Source organism: Buteo buteo, chromosome 5, assembly GCF_964188355.1.
Source record: "Buteo buteo chromosome 5, bButBut1.hap1.1, whole genome shotgun sequence".
NCBI classification, from domain to species: Eukaryota; Metazoa; Chordata; class Aves; order Accipitriformes; family Accipitridae; genus Buteo; species Buteo buteo.
The window spans coordinates 31,311,270-31,332,602 of NC_134175.1; the positions used below are offsets into that span (position 1 = coordinate 31,311,270).

General features: G+C 34.6%; 1 protein-coding gene across 3 annotated transcripts in view; it reads left to right on the forward strand.

Annotated features, from left to right (window-relative positions):
• The window catches only part of TLK1 (tousled like kinase 1), a 72,085-nt gene that overhangs the window by 23,258 nt on the left and 27,494 nt on the right, over window positions 1-21,333 (forward strand). For all 3 annotated transcript variants that reach the window (XM_075028451.1, XM_075028450.1, XM_075028452.1), the window contains exons 2-9: window positions 3,777-3,895; window positions 8,347-8,418; window positions 14,037-14,112; window positions 16,680-16,726; window positions 17,084-17,170; window positions 18,285-18,374; window positions 19,218-19,310; window positions 20,563-20,673. In XM_075028451.1, the coding sequence (XP_074884552.1) occupies window positions 3,782-3,895; window positions 8,347-8,418; window positions 14,037-14,112; window positions 16,680-16,726; window positions 17,084-17,170; window positions 18,285-18,374; window positions 19,218-19,310; window positions 20,563-20,673 (690 nt within the window). In that variant the 5' untranslated portion in view covers window positions 3,777-3,781. The remainder of the gene's footprint in view (window positions 1-3,776; window positions 3,896-8,346; window positions 8,419-14,036; window positions 14,113-16,679; window positions 16,727-17,083; window positions 17,171-18,284; window positions 18,375-19,217; window positions 19,311-20,562; window positions 20,674-21,333) is intronic.

Genomic DNA, 21,333 nt, shown 5'->3' on the forward strand with positions numbered 1-21,333 from the left:
ATGTGGTTAAATAACTGGATCTTTTGCAAGTATTTGTGTATTTGGAGGTGTGGGACTTTGGGATACAGGTGTAGTTATACTTTATTGTTTTCTGGTCACCAGTTCTGAAAAATTCAGACTACAATGGAGAATCCTCTGATTGCTTACATCTCTGTTTTGCTAAGGTAGAATATGGTGTAATTGATTATACTGAATGCCATGAAGCCTATAAATTGCTTGTCTGAATTTATAACTTTGTCTTTTGACATAACCCATTGCTTAAATTCTCAAAGGAGTTTGGAGTTCTCTTCAAAAGAGTTTTTGCAAAAAATGTCCTTTTCAGGACAAAACCCCTGTATATTTATATTAGTTTTTAGAGGAGAGGCTGTATATATGGTTCTGAAAGATAAATTAATATGGAAGATACCACCACTCCCCAAAAGTAAAACATCTTGGTAGTGTTGGTAACTTTTTAAAAAAATTACTAGAAGAAGTAAAAAAATCTGTAGCTATTACAAGAAATAAAGAAAAGCAGTTTTTTAGGGCTCTTCTGTGAGTGTCAGGTAATCTTCCAGGTGTTCTTTTTGGAAGACAGTAGAAGTTCGAATAGCAGTGGGTGGTAGCAATGCCAGTCTTTCAATTAGCGTCATTGTAAATATGCTATAAGTACTTGTGTAATGTAATTGCGTGTCCTTTGAGTTAGTGAGTTGGCTTTCGGGGCAAGAATGAAGTTAGTTCAAGTAAGAAGTCTGTGTATATTTTCAAAGTTGTAACTTATGTCAGTCTTGTGAGCAGTCAGGTGTTCTGTGAGCAGGAGAATTTATAAAGTCTGGTGTTTAAAAAATTATATTTTTTATCCCTTACATGAACTGCCTTAAAGTTTACAGTATCTTTAAAAGTAGGTAACTTGTGCTGAGAACTGAAGGATGGTACAGAACTGCATGTTCTTGAAAAAACAGCTGTGTGTCTGGGAGTGAATGGTGTATTTTAAATTACAGCATGAATGAGGAAGGCAGTTTAATAGATCTTCCTAGGATTTGCTCTGTGTTGAAAGGAGGTTTGAATCCAGCTTTTGTGTCTTGTCCTTCAGATCACAAGGATGGCGGAGTGTGGGTTGCTTTTTGGTTCTGGATATTTAACAACAATAACAAAACCCAAACCAAAACAAAAACCCCAAACATAACAACAAAAAACCACTCCAGCAGAAATAATGAAGAGAATACAGTGCAGTCATTAGCGTGTGTAGGCTCTAAAATCTGAGCAGAAAAAAAAAAAAGAGGGATTGTATTTCATTGGTGCTATGGACTACCCCTTGACCTGCTAAATTACCATTCTGACTGGTAAGGTAACCCAGGGATGCTGATCTATTTAGTGTATCTCTAGATACAGTACATGAGACATGCAGTAGCAATTTCACCCTGCAGTACTTCAAATGAGCCTTAGCTATCCACAGTGATTATTGAGCTTCCCATATTTCATAAAATAAACAATATAAGGTATGGTAGTATCTGTTTCCGTAATATATGCATGGTTTGTAATTGCTAGAATTATGTCAGCATTTTTAAGTAAGCTCTGTACTTTTGTGGGCAGTGACTATCAAGTAGGCTAGTAAATCAAAATATTGCTAGTCCTGCTTCATTAAATGGTTACTTTGGTAGACTAATATTGGTTATTTCAGAGTGGCATACACTTAAACACTTTCAGTGTTACGAAGCAAAACAATAATCATTTAAACTTGTCTGACAGATCTGGTGTGATTAGCTTCTTAGGCTTTTTGAGAGCAATATTTTCCCATTAAGGTATAGATGACATATATACGAGGAAAGGTGTGCTGTACACATCTGCTTTTAAAAAAAAAAAAGCCTTATTGCACAACGTGTAAATGTAAGAACTATTTTTTTATGCATATGAGAAGCGTACAATTTGGTTTTGAAACTCTTGGAAGCAGTACACAAGCACATTTTAGGAAGCAAGAGTTTAAAGAGCATTCCTGATTTTTCTGCACTGCGCATACATGTAGTAAAACAGTCTTTACCCCGGAGAGCTTACAATCTAAAATATGTAGAAATTGGAGGAATTTTTCCTAGGCAAGTTCAGAAGCGGTGTTACAACTGCTGACAATAAGCCAGCTGCAGTTGCAAACTGGGTAATTCCCCTGCATTGCTGGAAAAGAGACCTCCAGCTCTGTATGTGGCTGTGTTTGGGTAAACTTCCCCACCTCCAGAAACAAAATGCGGTATCCTCAACCTGCCACTTGCAGTTTGATTTTTCAAGAGAAGGCTCTGCCAGCAACACATTTTGTGAATGTCTCCTTCCTGACTGTTTTTCTCTTGGTGTGGTTTTCTTCCATCAGAGGAGGTCTGGGTACCAGGCTCTGCAGTAAAGGAGCACTGACACTGCACTCGCTGTCATCTGCCTTCCAGTGGGAACAAGGGCAACTTGAATTAGCCAAATAGCAGAGCCAGGAGGGTTAGCTGCATGGCCAGGAGTGGCCAAAATGTATGGTACAGACAGGCCTGTCTAGTTCTTGAATGTTAAAGGTTTGTGAGATACCCTAGAGTCATAGAAGAAAGTGTCTTGTGTCTTATTAGTGGTGAGGAAAGCTACGCTGATGCCTTGGTTGTGAGGATGCATAGCTGATGGGTAGAAGTTCATAGTAGTGCTTAAATGTTGGAAGCTGTAGTTTTCATGAAAAGGGAATTCCAAAAGCTTTTTTTCATAGCACCATGTGAATATATATAGTTATTACTTGCAGCCCTTTCTGAACTGCTGTGTTGTCCTATGGGACTGAAAAGCACAAACCTGTGTCTTAGTTGAAAAAAATGAGGCTGTATCACTTTATATGGTACTTGAAGGATATGCTATTAAAGCAGTGCATTAAGACTTTGGCATTAAATATCTTATTTAAAATAAAGCAACTGAAACGTTTCCAACTGAAGATAAACTGAGTGTTCAGGTAGTTGAAAAGATAAAAACAAAGAACGCAGTTTGTGTAAATATGGAAGACTATTTGTCTAGATCATCTTTCAGACTCATTAAACAGCCATAAGTGATTTAAATACAAATTAGAAAGCTGCACATCATGTTGCAGCCTACTCATGTAGGCTGAGCTCATCAGAAACTCCTTTTGTTCCTCCATTTCCTTCCACCTTACTTTCCCTGCTGATGCCAGCAGCACTGCTTTACCCCGTTTAGCCAGGCTCTGTCAGAGGCACCACCTGTGCAAGGGTCCCTGTTACTCTTGGTTCCTTTTGTATTGCTGATCCCACTCCTTGCTTCTCTGCCCTTTGAACCTCCATATAACCCTGCATTCCCTTGCACGTGTTTGGGACTGTGGTCTGCCTTCTGATTTTCCTTTTTTTCCTGTGATTCTTACTTGTTTGTCTTGGACATTGATATGTTGATAGCCTAAACAATTTAAATAATATGGAAAACAAGGGGATTGCAGAATTGGGAGGGTTTATGCTGAGAAGTCTTTTGCTCCTGTTAGCTAGTTTTTAATCTATAAATAATTGCCTGGTTGGCACATTGCATGCTGCAGACTCTATGTCTCTTAGACGCCTCTAACAGGTTCTAGTTTTCACCGAAATTGGCAAGGCTATTCCGATACACAGAACTTTCCCTAAAATTTCTGGAATTCATTGAGTGCATTCATTATTGGGTAACAGATGGTGAATCATTGTCAAGTTGAGGGTATAAATCTTTTCTTTGCGTAGGCCAGTGGTATGTTCAGCTTGTTTGTAAAATATTCCACTGCAAATATTAGGGACTATAATGAATTTATTTACCTTTTTTAGGAGCAATGGATGAGCTTCATAGCCTGGACCCAAGAAGACAAGAATTGTTAGAGGCAAGATTTACAGGAGTAGTAAGTGGCAGCACTGGGAGTACTGGAAGTTGCAGTGTTGGAGCTAAAGTAAGTTCTAAGAGCAGCCATCCAGATCTGCTGTCTTTGAAATACTAATTTATCTCATAGTGTCTCACTTGTATATTGCCCATGTGATTTACTTGCAAAAGTACTGGGTTGGAAGAGGGTCTCAGAAAAACTTTGTTAGTCGGTTATTTTGCTGTGAGGTAGTATTGTTTATCCTGAACCTGTCTATGACATGGACGTTGAATTGTTCTTAAAAACACCAAAGAATGGCCTTATACAGGCTCTTTTGTGGTTTTGCTCTAGAGCACATGTGATCAGAGATGGAAGTTTTTCCCAGCATTTAAGTGGAGTTGTCCCTTCTGCAGATGGCCAACTACTTACAGTTAGGCTTGAAATAGACACACGGAATCTGGTGTGACTTCTGTTTTTAAGATTAAACTTGTTTGAAGACTAATATATCTAGATTAACAAAGCCAAATTCTTACAACTTTCCCAGACATTTATATCAATTTTACCTACTTTCATTGTAGACTTTCTGCAGTCTGTCTGTTAGTACCTAAACCAGGATGCAACACTTGAGGAGAAACCTTATGAACACGGAATAGCAGGGCTTAATTACCTTCCATATGTTATATATTACCCTTCAATTGATACATCTGCAAAATAAATTTGCCTTTATTACGAATTCTGTTGAAGTTACTAGCTTCAACTTCCAAGACCAATTTCTGCAGTACTATTGCCTAGCCAGAGGGACTCCATTTTGTATGCGTGTATTTTAATGTTCTTTACCAAGTGTAGTACTTAATAAGCTGATGTTAAAAAGCTGTAATACTAATTTTTTAGGCACATTTCCCCCATGACCAAAGTACTTTTGAATTCTGTTTCCAAAGTGTTTGCAGTGTCCTCATATTTTAAGTATTTTATACAAACTTGGTTAGTATTTTTTACTTCCTAGTACACATTTTAATTACCAGTCTAGATTACGGAACAAAGTACTGCTTGATAGCAGATGTTGATGAAATTTCTGGAGACATGTGATGTATTGATGACTATTAACAAACTATAAAGAATTTAAATCAGTGCATTGTGATCTTGCATTATACCTTCTTAAGTTGTTTTTGAGTGACGTGAAGGTGTCATGGTTTAACCCCAGCCAGCAACTATGCATCATGCAGTTGCTAGCTCACTCCTCCCTCCTCCCAGTGGGATGGGGAGGAGAATTGAAATAAAGAAGTAAAATTCGTGGGTTGAGATAAGAATGGTTTAATAACTAAAGTAAAATAAAATAATAAAAATAACAAAATATTATTAGTATAATAATAATAATAGTAATGAGAAGGAATAGAACCAAAAAAAAGAGAGAAAAATAAACCCCAAGAAAATACAGGTGACGCACAACACAATTGCTCACCACCTGCTGACCAATGCCCAAGCAGCAATCTGCCCCCCTGGCCAGCTCCCCCGAGTTTATATACTGAGTATGACGTTCTATGGTATGGAATATCCTTTTGGCTAGTTCTGGTCAGCTGTGCTGGCTGTGCTCCCTTCCAGCTTCTTGTATACCTGCTTGCTGGCAGAGCATGGGAAACTGAAAAATCCTGAGCTTAGGATAAGCGCTACTTAGCAACAACTAAAACATCAGTGTGTTATCAACATTATTCTCACACTAAATCCAAAACACAGCACTTTACCAGCTACTAAGAAGAAAATTAACTCTATCCCAGCTGAAACCAGGACAGAAGGTAACTGTCACAGAGCTGTAAAAAAGGTGACATATCACTTCTGTTACTACTGTCTTAACCAAGAAGTGAGTTAAATGGTCAGGGGAAGGAATCAGGTTGGATTGACACAGTGTGGTTGATGCACTGTTGTTTTCTCTTTTTATTCAATTGCCTTCTAATTATGACTGCAAAAATATATACTTGCCATATCTTATGATTAAAATTAGATAGAGACAAACCCAGTAATTCTGGTCCATCTTTCTTTTGTTTCTTCCTTGGGTTCTCTAGCATTACTTACTCCCCTGATTTATTAGCTCATTGCAATTGCTCAGGTAATTGCTCATAATTCAAATGAGGATTTGTCTTTTTCATTACTAGAACTGTATCTTCTTCTAAATTCACCTAACTTCAATGTATTTATAAACCCTTCTATTAGTTTTTGATACAGCTGTGTTGGTCCCTGGCCTTATTGCCAGTCTTTCCTCAGAATCTGTCTACTGGTATGTGTGTAATACATTTTCTTAAAAAGTAATTATCAAGTTTCTTAGGGTTCCTTTTCTTTAAACTTTGATCTCCTATATGTTGATTTGCTGCTTAACATTTCCATAAATCTGTTCAAGGCTTTATTTGTTGTCTGTTCAGCTGATTTCACTTTTAGCCAAATTACATTCCACTTTCAGGTTCTCAGTTTGTTCATCCAAATTAGCAAGAAAAAAAAAAATTAAAACAGCTGATTTTCTTTTTCACTCTACCATGTAAAACATAAATTTATTGCCCCTGACATATTCCAAGATCTGTTTGAACAGATATCTGTATCTCATCCAGTTGGTTTCCAAACAGATAGTAAGATGAAGTGTTGGGGTTTTTTCAATGCTACCAAATTATTTGATAATTGTTTGCAGAAGATACTACTACCACTGTCTTCTGATTGATGCAGATCCTCACCTAAGACACTGTTATTCTTACCTTTAACCAGAAATATTCCACAAATTATCTTCAGTATACAGTGCAATATCTCTTTTTTTTCTTGCTTAATTTTTGTTTGGTTTTGGGAGGCAGGGAGGTAGAGTTGAATACCAATACCTAGTCCTGTGATTTCTCCCACCATCAGTAAAATGGCAATTATATCAGGTTTTTTTTGTATTTCTTTTATTTCTGACCATTCAGTGTATCCAAGCAGATAACATGAAGTGTAGTAGCTGATCTGGGCTGTGTTTGGAATATGCTTGCTTTTTTTTTTTTTTTTTTTTTTTATATAGCCTTTAGTCTTGGTGGTGGTTGTTGAGAGAGACTTATCTGATTTCTATTAAAAAACCTGATAAAACCTTTTTGATCTGATGTGCAGAGGTAACTGGCAAAATGTGATGTATAAATATGATCCATTGGTCTGCTTTCACTTTGAAGGCAAAAATGAGAAAACTTCCTCTTTGCATACATACCCAAATCCACATGTACCAAATTCTCATTTTCCTAACCTAGCAAGACAATGCAGAGGTTGCAGCTGCACTTACTGGTTATTTTTTGAAACTTTCTGGTCATTATTCTTTTAGTAATGAAATTGAGATGCACTCTTATTTATTTGGGCTAGTAATTTGAAAGCCTACCCTATCTACTGTTTTGCTGAAGAGTTTTGGAATTGCTGGGGGCGGGGGGAAGCACATCATCTTCAAGCTTTTTCAGTAAGCAATGGTAGAAATATGAATATGGGTTACTGAGATTGTTGTCTTAGCTGACTCTGATGATCAGATACTGAGACATCACAAGGAAGAACTACGTAGAGGCATTTCTATACTAGAGACTGCGTGGGGAAAACTCACATGGAAATTCTGTGGTTTTAGTTAACATTTCTCCAGAAATTTTTATTCAGAGATGATCTAGTTACTCAGAAGATGTCACAGATCAGTATTGTCTTGCAAACTGATGCAGTGCTGGAATTTTTAATGCTTTGAAGCAAGCTGAGTGTTTGCCTGGAACTAGTTGTTGTTTCACTTCAAAATATTTATTCTGCCTTCCTATATGGAAGAGAATAATACAGTGGTATAAGATTATTTTTTCTTTTAATAAAAAGAAGCTCAACTGATGTTGTCATTTTTTTGTTATGTGAACATGGAACAGACTCTTTCAATAGAATATCTTCATTGCCATTCTGTGTTCAAAAGATCTCTGAATAAATTAGCCTTAGAAAATAAATATTGTAAGTTGAGACTATTTCACAGTTTTTATCTTTTTTTTTCTCACTAGTCTAAATTTGTTACTTTGAGGAAATGGTTTGTTTTAAGAATGTAGAATAATATTGTCAATAGGTTGTAATTTTCTGTCACTGAAGAGATTTTTTTTTTTTAGTCTATTCAATAGCCTAGTATCTGTCTTGGAGAGAATTAAACCCTCCTCTTCTTTGAAAAATTAAAATTTTTTGTAGTTTTCAGCTCTTCAGCAATATTGACTTTTTAAGTCCATTCTGTGGAATCATTTGGTGGGGTTTTTCATTGGGTGTTTTGCTGTTCCTAAATAAGCCTGAAACGGTTTTGAATGTTCTAGGGTTTTACTTGGCTTAAAAGCAATCAAAATACAGAATTTACTGTGCTCTATCAAAACATCCACTTGCTAAACTTCTTATCCCCCTTGCAAGCACAAGTGCTCTACAGTTAATCAATTTTGCCTTGCAAGCATGAAATTTTATTACTGTTACTTGTTAAAACTGTGAGTGATAATAGTGGATTAGCTGTTTTATAAATCTGTATATAATGTTTAGTATTTTATTTGTCTTGGTAGGCCTCAACAAATAACGAAAGTTCAAATCACAGTTTCGGAAGCTTGGGATCTTTAAGTGATAAGGAATCAGAGGTAAGTATATGGGGCAGATTGATACTACCTTAAAATTTTGATGCTAACAAGTAATAATTTTATATTCTACTTTGATGCCTTGCTTTATATAGAAACTTTTAAAGTAAAATGCAAAATACACAACTAGATAGGAAAAAGCATGCTTTAGTAAAAGATACCATCTCTTGGAGGAGGAGATATGCCTTCATAAAAGTTTCTTTGGATTTTTGGTCATTAAACTAACTGCTTCTGCTTCTTTGTTATCTGTGTAGTCATGCTGTGAGGATACATACAGCTTTTGGAGCTGAAAATGCTTAAACAGTTTGCTGTGTCTTTTGTTTAATAAGAAGGTTTTCATCAGCACAGATAAACTTTGAGTAGTCTTTGGCTGCATCTTTGAAAATACTCTAGAAACTAGTTTGCTATGTTTTCTTTAAAAATGTGGATTTACTCCAAGATCAGACAGTAGCTATCATCTGCATTTGTAAAAGCTGCAGTTGTCACTGTGTATTTTTTTACCTAGTACCACTTCATAATCCAAAAAAGGATTCATACTCTTATTAGGTTTTAATATGCAGAGTGCAGTCTTTCCCAGAGTAGATTTTCCTCTTAGTGACCAGCATTGATATAGTTGCACTAATGCAGCTCTTACAATTTATGTCTTTTGGGGTCGGTGAGTCCCTCTGGCAGTTTTGCCTGTGTATATCACAGATTGCATCGATAAGATTATACTCATTGTAAGCAAGTGCGTATTTCAAACCCAGACTAGACCTGTGTTTGAGTACATGTCATGCTGGAGGGAGAGTTGTTTGGCATGTGCTTTTGACGTTATTCTCACATGTTAAAGCTTTATTTTGGGGCCTAATTGTTCATTCGCTCAGTCACTATGAGACACTGTCTGATGTTTGCTTTTATACTGAGCTGACCAGCAAGTGAATGTAGTTGGTTCCCAAGACCAATACCTTATAAATAAATGTTCTGTATCTGTGATTTCATGTTTTTCTCTTTGAAAAAGGCTCTGCTTTGTTTTTTACCCTTGTCTTTCCCAGCTGGGTTTTTATTTCAATTGTATATAGACTGTTTTCTTAACCAGAAGAGTCTGTCTGCCTGTTGTTTTTCTTCATGGATTTTTCCTAGAAATACTTTGGGCAGTGTTGCAGTGATGCAGTTCTGATGTAGGTGCAAGAATGGAAATGTGCTGCAGTAGGCTGAAGGTTACAATGCATTATTGCGATTCCTTGATGCAAAAATGTGTCTGGGAGTAGTTGAGTGATCTCAGAACACTGACTATATGTGTAGTAACTTTTTGGTGTAGAAAAATGTAAATTTACAGTTGTGTACATGAGATACAGAGGCAAGGTTTTTCCAAGGCATGTAAGTTTGAAAGTTCAACCCATATCTTCAGTCTCTGCACAGTGTTTTAACCTCAAGCCATGCTTCTGGGTAGGGATAATTTAATTATTTTTTTGTTAATATTCTAAGACTTGGATTCTAAAATAGAAATAGACTTTTTTTGTAAGAAGTCCCTGCAGAGATCTTCAGTGCACACTGGTCCAGGTTTCTTCTGTTTTCTGAAAGATGAGTCTTAATGACATTGAATAATGAAATATGATTTCTTGATCCATTTTCAGAAGTTGCATTCACTTAAATTAAATTACAATTGTAATATCAAATATTTTAATAAGTTTTTAGAGTTTTGTTCTTAAAATAACATCTGGTTCCTTACATGCTGTAATCCTATTAAAAGTACACTTTAGTTCTTAATATTGCAAACAGGTTGTGAGATTTTTTTGTGGTTTTTTTTTTTTTTTTAATGGTGTGACAATGAAGGCTTCACAACAGTAGGGAATTCCTCTTGTGGATGGTAGTGTAGAAATACAAAGACTTATTCATACCGGAAACACTGCCATCATTTGATGTTGAGAGAAAACTGTTATACTACAATAGCTTTTGGGAGGAAAAAAAAGTAGAAATTCAAATCTCAGAATTGTCAAAATTAATTTCTAGCAAGAATGTTAGTTTCTGATCAAATTGTGATGGTACATTCATGTCATCATTCCATGCTTTCATCACTAAGTGGCACAGTAAAAGAAAGTAAGTCTTTCACACTTATTTTTCAAAACAAGGCACACACGCCTTTTTGTTTTTCTGGTGTGCATTTTTTTATTATTTATTTTTTGTACACAGGATTGCAGAAAATACAACTATTAGAACTTAGTAGTCTTTTTTTTTCTGTCTGATGTATGTATGAAGAGGGGCAACTTCTCTGAGTAATAGTTTTAATTGAGATACTTCACAGAGGTAAACTTTGATCTGCAAAGTAACTTGAAACCAGGCTTTATTCTGGATTCAGTTCAGCATTGCGAGCAATAAACATTAGCTGGATGTTTGATCTTAATATACAGACCTGTATTCCATTTTCTTTTTAAATGTATACGTTATTTTGTTAAGTGCTTTGTTGCTGTGGTACATAGGTCTTAATTTGAATGTGTATTAGCTGCTTGTAGTTAAGATAAATCCTAAATTGGCTACCTCAGGTTGTGAACAAGTGCTTCTGGTAGTCCCCACCATTCCTCATTAAAGTAGATTACTCCTCCTTGTTTTGGTTACAAATACATTCTTTTATTTATAACTAGTATTTTCTGTTCTCTGTAGATAATGAATTATTTAAAGGAGGACAGCTTTGTCTGTGGTTTCATTTGTCCAGTTTGATTAGTTATTTAAGTGTTTTGCTCTCCTTGCTTGTAGCTGTTCAGTTGCTGTGGTTCCCAATAATACAGAACCCTCATTATAAATGTAATTTCAGAAGTAACTAAGGGTTTGTTCTAATTGGAATTTATAATGTGTTGCAGAGGAAAACAGCACTGCTGTATTTGTTTGCTGTAGTTGTAAAGCTTTGAGGGGAGGGTAGGATTTAGAAGAAAATAATTGTGGAAAACTATCAACTCATTCATTATGCATGTGACAATATTAACAACTAAAAAATCATAACTATTAAGCATACTGGAGATTTAAGTGTTGAGAGACAAAAAAAAAATCTTTTCTTTTATTACACAATTTTAATTTATTTTCTTTTTCCTCTGCAAAAATAACTTCCTGAGTTATGCTGTTACCAGTTCTACAATAATGGTAGAAGATATTTAACTATAAATAAAATGTATAAAAATACTTATCTGAGTGATTTTTAAAAGGAAATTAACTAGTTGAGAATTGGTACTTACAAATGTTTATTTTATAAAAGAGGATGTGAAAAGCCAAGATTTAAAACTATAAATGTGAAGAGAAGACTCAGGGGAAGCACATTAAAGTTGAGGGGTAAACTAGGATCAAGACCATGATGCGTGAGGCTCTGCTAATATGCCAAGCTGTGGGTAACTTTAACATAGCTTTACAATCTAACTTTAGATAACTTCAAAACTGTATTTGTCTTGCTTATGAAATAGTGGGATTTTAATCTAAGTCATGGCTATATGTAAATCCTTCTGAAGTGACTGAAAGCAGCTTCAATCTTCATTTATCAGGAGGATACTCCTCAGCCCTATTAGTCTTCAGTTTCTTGTAATTCATATGATTCCATTCATTAGAAAGGATTTTGGAGAACATTTTATAGTGATTGATGTATGCTGTACATTACCATGTGAATTTTGTGCTTAGAAAAGGTGAACATGCCCTTGTTGGGTAACCTCATTAGTAACCTCATTAGTGTGCTAATACTTTTAAGTTTGGAAGGTTAAATTAAACACTGAAAGAAATCAGAAGAGCTTACGGAAATAGACATTTATGAATTATTTGAGTTTCAGTTTTAAAACTATAAACCTCTTTAAGCATCTGGTTTTTAAATACAAGACATCAGTCACTGCAACTGGAAACTAATTTTGGTGGGGAAATCTTAAATGTTTAGTCATTAATTAGCTTTTAAACAACTGGGTTTTTTGCTTGATATGGTAGGTAAAATTGACTACATTAGAATGATAACTGCAAAATTGAAAGCTGGAAAATAAGAATAACATGGAAACGCTTAGTTAAATAGTTTCAATTTAGTCTTGTGGAAAGATGGCTTAATGTTACCTGTTTACCTGGCAGTAATTGCAAATTATTAAAATAAAATTTCTAAGCTATGCTTTCTGCTTTTAGAATCGTACAGTCTTAAGATAAATTCATTTCTGGGAGTCTGTGTTGCACAGTTTGCTAACGTATGATAGCAGTGTAAAAGATGCAGATTTTGGCTGGAAGAGTTTATTTAAAATAAAATTTATGTAATTTGAATTTCATTTGTAGCCTGATAATACAATAGTTACAACTGTAAAACTTCCAAAGGTGTTTTTATGAAGCTATCCACAGAGCTAAAACTTCTAAAAAAATACATGGTATAGATAAGGAAGACCTTTCTTGTCCTGACTATTCTTTTATAGACTGATAATTTTCTATGGATCACAGAAAACTTAAAGTGGTTCTTTGCCAAAATAAATATTTTGGGATATTTGTAGTAAATTTATATCTGAAGATACCCATGTGAAGATTTTGGAACTGAAACTTGCTTTAAATGCTTTTAGTGATGGGTTGAAATTTGAATTTTGATTATGATGGTATCATAAAAAAAAGAATCATCTTATCACTGATCTCAAATTTAGTCCAAGATATTAGGGACCATTGATTTCTTGACTGTAAAACAGAATTCATATAATGTCTTCTATGCTTTCTCCAGTTACTAGTATGAGGCTCCTTGGAGGCTGAATACACGCACAGCTGCAGTATCTTTTCCTTGAACCAAAGCAGCTTGTAGAATTTAACTTACACTGGGGACACTAAGTGGTTTGAATCCTCAGATCAAGGGAGAGAAAATGTAATTTAGAGATGCTTCTGATCACAGCCCTTTCTTGCTGTCTGTGTTGTACATGCTGATTGTAGATTCTGGGCAACTATATATAGTATTTCTGGAATAAATTTTTAGCAGATCTGTATTTTTTCACTTATCATTGATGTTTGTCTTTTATTTCTTGAGATATAATGGGGAGGGACAACAACACTTTCTAAGTGCAAAGATACTAAAATTTTGAGTAATTGCTCTCTATGTTTTCTTGTTTGTTTGTTTGTTTTTAAATCCTAAGCAAATTCTAGAAATCTACAGTTTATTTTTGGAGATGACTTCTGCACTTCCGAAAATGCATAACATTATTGGCTTCCTATTGAAGCACTAGAATTTTGTGTTTATACTGTGGCAATGTATAGAAAACACCATCAAGAATCAGCTTATTTCACTAAGTATTAAGCTTTAAAACACCCACAACAATAATATGAAGATCTTGGCAAAATGTAGCTATAAGTGAAACCAAATTGGGTGTTCATAAACCCCAGAATAGATGAAAAGGTATAATTGCTTAACAATTAATATGTAGAATTGCCTTTTGGGAAATTATTTTAAGAATTTTTTTTCACTTTCTTAAATACCTTTTCTAGCTTGTATTTATCTGATTGACTAAGGATCATATTATCTACTTTAACTATGATCTGAAATTACATCCCCGCTGAACTGTGAAATCATATTTTATGAATGAGGATTTAAATTTATTTCATAATAATGTAGCAATAATATAAATAAATAGGCTGATGTTGGATTGTGTTCTTTTTGTTGTTTGTAGACGCCAGAGAAGAAACAGTCAGAACCTTCTAGAGGAAGAAAAAGAAAAGCAGACACTCAGAGTGAAAGCAGCCAAGGTAAACTAAAATGTAAATGAATTAGATAGTTATTGCATGTATTTAATCAAATTACAATGCAAAAGGTTTTGACAGCCTTAAAAATTCTGTATTTTTGCTTGCATAAGACATGTGTTGGGTTTTGGATGGTAAATTATGTATCCTCCTGCTCCCCCCACCCTCATTTGTCACCGGAAGGGATGGGCAAGTAAAACCTGAATTGAGCTGGTACTTGCCCATAAGAATTGTGTGCTACTGTGTGTGTAACTTGCAGCTATGATACAACTCTATACTTTTAAGAGTTGTAGCAGCTCTTCTCATCCAAAATACCTTTGTGGTTTGTATTTCTTTTCAGTAGGTAAGGGGGGGAAGTGATTACAGATTATAATATCTGATTGCTTGTTTTTCAGGTACGTTTACAAATCGAATTTTATTCTTCCTTTTCTATGGAGTATTGTACAGTGTAGTTGTCTAGAGGGATGGGAAAATTGGGATGAGACCGATTTCAAGTTTAATATTTACAAAGCATAGTTTTTGTCGTTCCTCTCTTTAATGTGACTTTTGGGGGAGGAATGGTGGAAATTTAACCTCAAGACAAAAATTCATTAAAAAGGGAGAGGAAATAGTTTTGGTAACAACTGTATTAGCTTTTTTTGGTTTCTAACTGAGCTAGGAAATGTCACTTCAGATACATATCGATGGGCTCCATATCTAGAAGTCTTCATGATGTAACATGCTATTAGTAAAAGAATTATGTAGTTTGACTAAAATTAATTTCTTTGTAAGTGTTGCTTCACAGAGACCTGCTTTGTTCAAAGCACTTGAATGAAATTTCCTATTTCCATTGTTCTAGTAGCCTATCCTTCCTGCTACCAATGAGAGTTGAAATTAGAGATGATAGAAATTTTAGGAACTTTTTGGCATAGACAACATGATTATAGTCTTATAATTACTATCTTACTGTCAGCAACAGTGAAACCGAATAGTCTGCACTGCAGTATTCTCAAGGAACTGGCCTAGAAAACTGAAGCGTATTGGGGTGATACCGTACAGTTGAAGCACAGCAAATACTGCTGTTGGATCTCTTGTTCCTTTTTTCAATACATCTCTTGTATATTGCATACCTATGATTTTGACTTTGTAGTATGCAAAATAATCCATAAATATTGAAGAAAAGTATTGTTTAGAACATGGAGGTAATTGGAAAGTGGGATAAAATCAGTGTAAATCTATTCATAATTGGCTGTGCCAAAATAATTTGATGTATTTCCTCAGTGCAGAGTTCTGTAACGTAACATAGATTTTTCTATACTGAAAAGGAATGCAGCCTGTCTCATTTATCTGGATGAAAGCAAATTTTAATTTGATAAAGCAATATATGAGAATTAAGCATGAAGACAGAAATCACTAGCAGAATTATAGGGTAGGTAAAGAACTGGCTAGAGGGCAGTAGCAATGCTATCTATGTACACTAACTGGGTAACTACTGGAGGAGTTAGCTGTGTGCTGTTCCAGGTCTTTGAATTATTTTATCTAAATATGTTAAAAGTCTTGACACAAAAAGGGCTGCCAAATGTTTCTGTTTCTTCATGGTATTTCTTAGTGACACGAAGTTATGCAGCAGTGACAATATAGAGGCATATTGGACTAGAAAGAATGCTATTGCTGAAGCAATAGCAAAGCTTGAAAAACTTTGCTAAGAAGTCCAAAATTACATTTTTAGACCTATGTGTAATGTTCTCCTAATTTATCACAAAAATTTCTTTCTCTGAAGAAAAAAGCTTTGAACAATGATCTCTTTGCAAGATGTCTCCTAACAGGTAGTCTGGCCTGTATAAGAGACATGTACAGTCTTAAGATTTATCTTAGGGCCAAATAGAAGAAAACATTCATGCCATTGGGTAAGGCATTGGTGCAATCTCTGGAATGCCGCGTATGGGTCAGGTCTTCATGTTGAAGAAAGATTAATTCACATGGGTGCTCCTGAAGTCTCATTAAGATAAAAGAAATTCTACTCTCTCATTCTGCAATATTTATCTCCCTAGTTAACCTTGTGAGTTAGCAGATTCATAATCAGGTTGGTAGGAATGGAAATACTTGTCATCCTCCATGCCCACACTATTATTGGCACTTAGGGAAATCCTTGGGCTGAACATTTGGGCACAATAACTCACATGGAGCAGATAATGTTAGTAGACTTGGTTAATTTGTTATTTTGGAAGTTGGTGAACTTTGAGATGGTGCTTGAGAAGGGGAGGGACTTAAAGCTAAAGGTTTGATCCGTAGGATGAGAGATGAATTTCCTGTTATCTACAAGAGGTCTAGGCTTACTGCTAAATCTGCACTAATCTGGTTTAGGAATTGAAGTGTGACTTAATTTCTGATTTCTCAATGAATAGAATATGCAAATCTCTTTGTTGTGGCCAATCCCTTAATTATCTACATAGGGAGATGACGTATTAGCACATCAAAGAAAACCAATTAACAAATGGTAAGACTTTGCTATAATTACTCTTCAGGTAAAATGTAAGACACATCTATAAGTGATTTATTTAATCAATTCTAATGTATTAATGTATTTGTTTCAGGAAAGAATATTGGGGGACGTGGTCACAAGATTAGTGACTATTTTGAGGTAAGGTTTTTGTGTGTTTGTAAAATTTACTTAGCTTTAAAATTTACTTTTAGCTTTTTTTGGATGTTAAAAAATGTTTGCTTGTAATGGACAGGCTTCTTGAGAGGATACTTTCTTTTTCTTTATGTCAGTTATTTAAACCTTGAATTAGAGATGCAGTGATCTCTTGGTGCAGCCTGAGCTAACATACAAAACCCATTTTCTTTCATGTGTTTCTTTAAATGACCAAAGGCTACACTAATAAAAGCAGTACAATCTCATTTAGAAATTCTGTGTACAGATGAGCTGTATCATTCAGTAGATGTATAATGTATTTTGATAAGATTGACTAATTGGAGGGCCTTATCTTCTCTACAGTACCAAGGTGGAAACGGCTCTAGTCCAGTGCGAGGTGTACCTCCTGCAATCCGATCTCCTCAGAATTCACATTCCGCTCCTTCTTCTGTAAGTTTGTGAACTCTGTAATTGCTGGAGATAGTTTCACAGTCTAAAAGTAGAGTAATTGTAAAGAATCTATATTCCAGGGAATAGTTTTCAAAGGAAGGAATCCTGGGAAGGAGGCTTTGCCTTTCAACAGAAAAAAAAAAATCAAGTTAAATATTAAAACTAAAATTTTCTGTTAACGCTGGAACTTCTTTTTTTAAAACATCAATTTTAAATACAAAGTAATTATGTAAATGTTGAATAAATGTTAAAATGTTCTAATGACATCTTTTCACAAGCCTCACACAGAAAAGGGGAAGATTTTTGTTACTTATGAGGAAACTGAACGCCTAACTCGGAACTTTAAAAGCTCAGTTTTTTTATAAATTGTAAGTTTTTAAATAATTGACACCTAATTTGCCTGTATTGTTCTAAAATTCTCTTTGTTGGTCATGCTAAGTAATTTTTTTTTCCTCCTCATGTACACAATTTCAGTGTTAAGCATACCCACTTGTGATTCTAAATGGCCAAACAGATTCTACCAGTTATAGAAATGATTTGTTTTCTCTGCTGGTAGACCTCAGCTTTTATTCCATGTACTTTCATCTTCAGGCATCCTCTTATTCTTGTTAACAGTATGGAGTGTAATACAGATTGTGGAATTTGGCTTGAAAACAGTCTCATTCACACAAACTAGTGGGTTTGGGGAAGTTTCATTAACAGGATTTGTGTTCTGATCTGCACTAGCTTCGCCTTTCTGGTTCTCCCATGGCAAATGACCACTCCAAAAATAACTGACGTTATTTTTGAGTTGTGAAAGCTTAGAATCAGAAGAATAAGTCTATGTGAGACTGACATTGCCTTATGTCAGTCTTGTATTAAATCTTTCAATCTGTTTCCCAAAAGTGACAATCTTAGTTTTCTCAGATAATATATTGCATCCTTTCTAAACTGCAAGTGATATGTAACAGCATAGTGATAGCTCTTAATGCAGTGCTCCAAGTAGTATCTTCTGCAATAACGATACTTTTTTTTCCATTCGATATGATTTTCCTGCCAAGAGTTGTAAACAAGGCTATGTTCATAATTGAATAGTATAGTGGTATCTAAAATCCTTTGTCTTCATGCATTCCAGGTTCGACAGAATAGTCCTTCTCCTACTTCATTAGCTTTCGGGGACCACCCTATCACACAACCAAAGCAGTTATCTTTTAAAATTACTCAGGTAACTATTTTTGCATAGAGCTATCCTGTATCACTTCAGACTGTAGAAAAAACCTGATAGATACTTGTCTTTCAACTTCTTCTAAACTCTTAAAGGCTTTCAAAAGCTTTGCTTTTTACAATCTGCCAAAGCATTCTTCTGTTAAGTTTAGTAGCTCATAATTTAAATCTCTGATTAGTTTTGTATTCTGCACTTGGTCTGCTTCCAACGTTGCACTTCATGAGTTAGATGACCATGTCATTGGTAGGCTTTTGCTTAAGATTTTAGCTGTTGTGTGATCTTAGAAAGTAGAGGCTGCTCTTCCAGGCAGTATTTGAAGTGACAGCTGCTGTTGTCATATTGCATTTAAAATATGACATCGAAGAAGAAAAATGAGATGGTAATCAAAATTATCAAGATATAGTTGTCATGACTTTTAAAAGCTGAAAGCAACTGTTTTATCCTCTCTGCCATTTCTGACATGATCCGTTCTATCTTTCACAAGTTAGTCAGAACAAGGCTACTTCACCTGTTGACCAAATACAGAGAATTTGATGTAATTAGCTGACATTTACATTCTTGCCCTGTTTTATATGCTTTTTTTGTGAACAGTAACTTTTTAATTAGTGATTAAATCTTTAACACTGTTAGTGGTTTGTCCCAGCTGTTCACAGTTGTCCTCACAAAGAGGGAAAGCAGTTTTGAATAAGAACATGCCATGTCACTTTCAAAACATATGAAAATAAGATGTGCTGGTCTTGTTGAATGTTTGAAAGTAGTTTATTTCTCTATGTAATAAATGTGAGAAAAATAATGCTGTAATTGTTAAAGGAAAAGATAAATATTTCAAAATGTTCTTTTTAGACTGATCTCACAATGCTGAAATTAGCTGCACTAGAAAGTAATAAAAATCAAGACTTGGAAAAGAAAGAAGGTCGTATAGATGACTTACTCAGGGTAAGTGTTAGACATGGGGTAAAGATATTTATTCAGAACAACAGACAGTGAATTTGAGATAAATATTTTAAATGTTTTAGTAATCCTTGTTTTTAAAAATAACCCTGGAGTTACCTAAATTACAAGGTGAAATGAGTTTTTAATTTTTGTAAAGAAAATTTTTTTTTTCCTGAAAATCTGAGAAGTCTATAAAATTAAATGCATAGGGTTTTGGTTTGGGGTTTTTTTCTGCTTCTGTGCTATGGCTTGTTAATGATTAAATATGTTTATAGACTTCTGAAGATACAAAGAAAGCTGATGCTGTTTTGCAGGCAGTTGATTAATTCCTTAAGTTCATAATATAATTTCACGAAACAGGTGTTCTTTTGTGGTTCTCATTGTGAATAGTAGTTATCAGTGGGACAACTGTTGGTGGTTTCAGAATGGAGGTGATTGTGACAGAAATTATTATGGGCAATAAATAACAAATTTAATAAGAAACCTATGCTATACTGTGCTTTAAGACCTGTTTTCAGAAAAAAAATCTTAATGCTTGTGCTCTGGAAAGAAGTGTTGGAGAGGTGATATATAGAAATATGAAACAAAACCCCCTGTATTCACAAGTCATAGTCTGTTTAGTGTTTATATGTGGGCAGGTATATATTAATCCGTGCAGTCATACACTATAAAATTGTACGTGTAGATTGTTTTAGCACATGTTCAACAGTATGGGATAGACAAACCTAGCTTTTTTTTTTTAATCATTTAGTTTTAAACAAAATAATATTGCTGTTGGGTTTTTTAGGTAATAAGTTAAATATAATTGGAACATAGGGAACCTGTTAAACTTCCTACTCAGATAATTGAAACTTTTATCATAGTGATTTGTTTTGTTTCCTTTTAAATTAAAAATGTTAGCATTTCATGTGACTTCAGCAATCAGATACAAAGGATCCGGAGCTAAATTTGAACTTCCAGTTTAACACTGGAGGACTGAAAAAGTGATCAGTACAATGCTTTTATATATTATTTATATGCTGAATGCTCTGTAATACGGAATGTAGTGCAGTGTAAAGGAAATAAAAAAGGAAGAAAGGCATCCTTCTACAGATTGGGATAGATCTGTGAAATAAGTTTTTTGCCTATACATATATATGTTTATATGTGTTCCGTACTTTAGTCATGTGAAGGTAAATACCTTTATTTTCTGTGACATCTGATTAAAAAAACTGGTGTTTCGATTTATCTTTTCATATTTTTATATATTTATTAGGCTAACTGTGATCTTAGAAGACAAATAGATGAACAACAAAAGCTACTTGAAAAATATAAAGAAAGGTTAAACAAATGTATTTCAATGAGCAAGAAGCTTCTAATTGAAAAGGTAAGTTTACTGCTTTTAAAATCTTCGTCATAAAAACTGTGAGGGTGCTATAGAACTCCATTATGATTCCTTCATTTTCACTTTAACTTTTTCACATTAGTGTCTGAGACTGAAACTTCATATGCGTGGTCTCTGTCTGGCAGTAAGTGTTTTTATAAGCCTGAATAGGCAAAATAAAATGTTGAGCCTTTTTTAGATGGTGGAAAGTGTGACTTTTTTAATTTAATGGGGGGGGGGATGTCCCCATCATGAGTATTTCAGATATAGCAAAGTGTAAAAGATAAGAATTTAGTATGTGGCAAATTTTTTGGACAAACGTTAAGAATGAGATTACAGTGAATGAAAAAAATTCTGAACATTGTTGTGGAGAGCAGACAGATAAAATCTCGTTGTGAGACACTTAAGTGTCTGAGATAATTTTTGATGTAAAATGATAAAATGCTCTGTTAGCTCAGGAAACACAGAAATGAAAGTGACCATTTACCTTCATACTACTGTGAAAGAAATATTTATTTCAAGTTTAATGCCAATTATAATTAAACTAGCAGCAATTTCTTAAAAGAGGAGGATACCTTGTTTTTCTCCCTCTTCTTTAAAATAGCCTTATTTTTAAAAAAAAATTAACAAAAAGTGAATAGAAAGTGAGCTTATTACAAATTA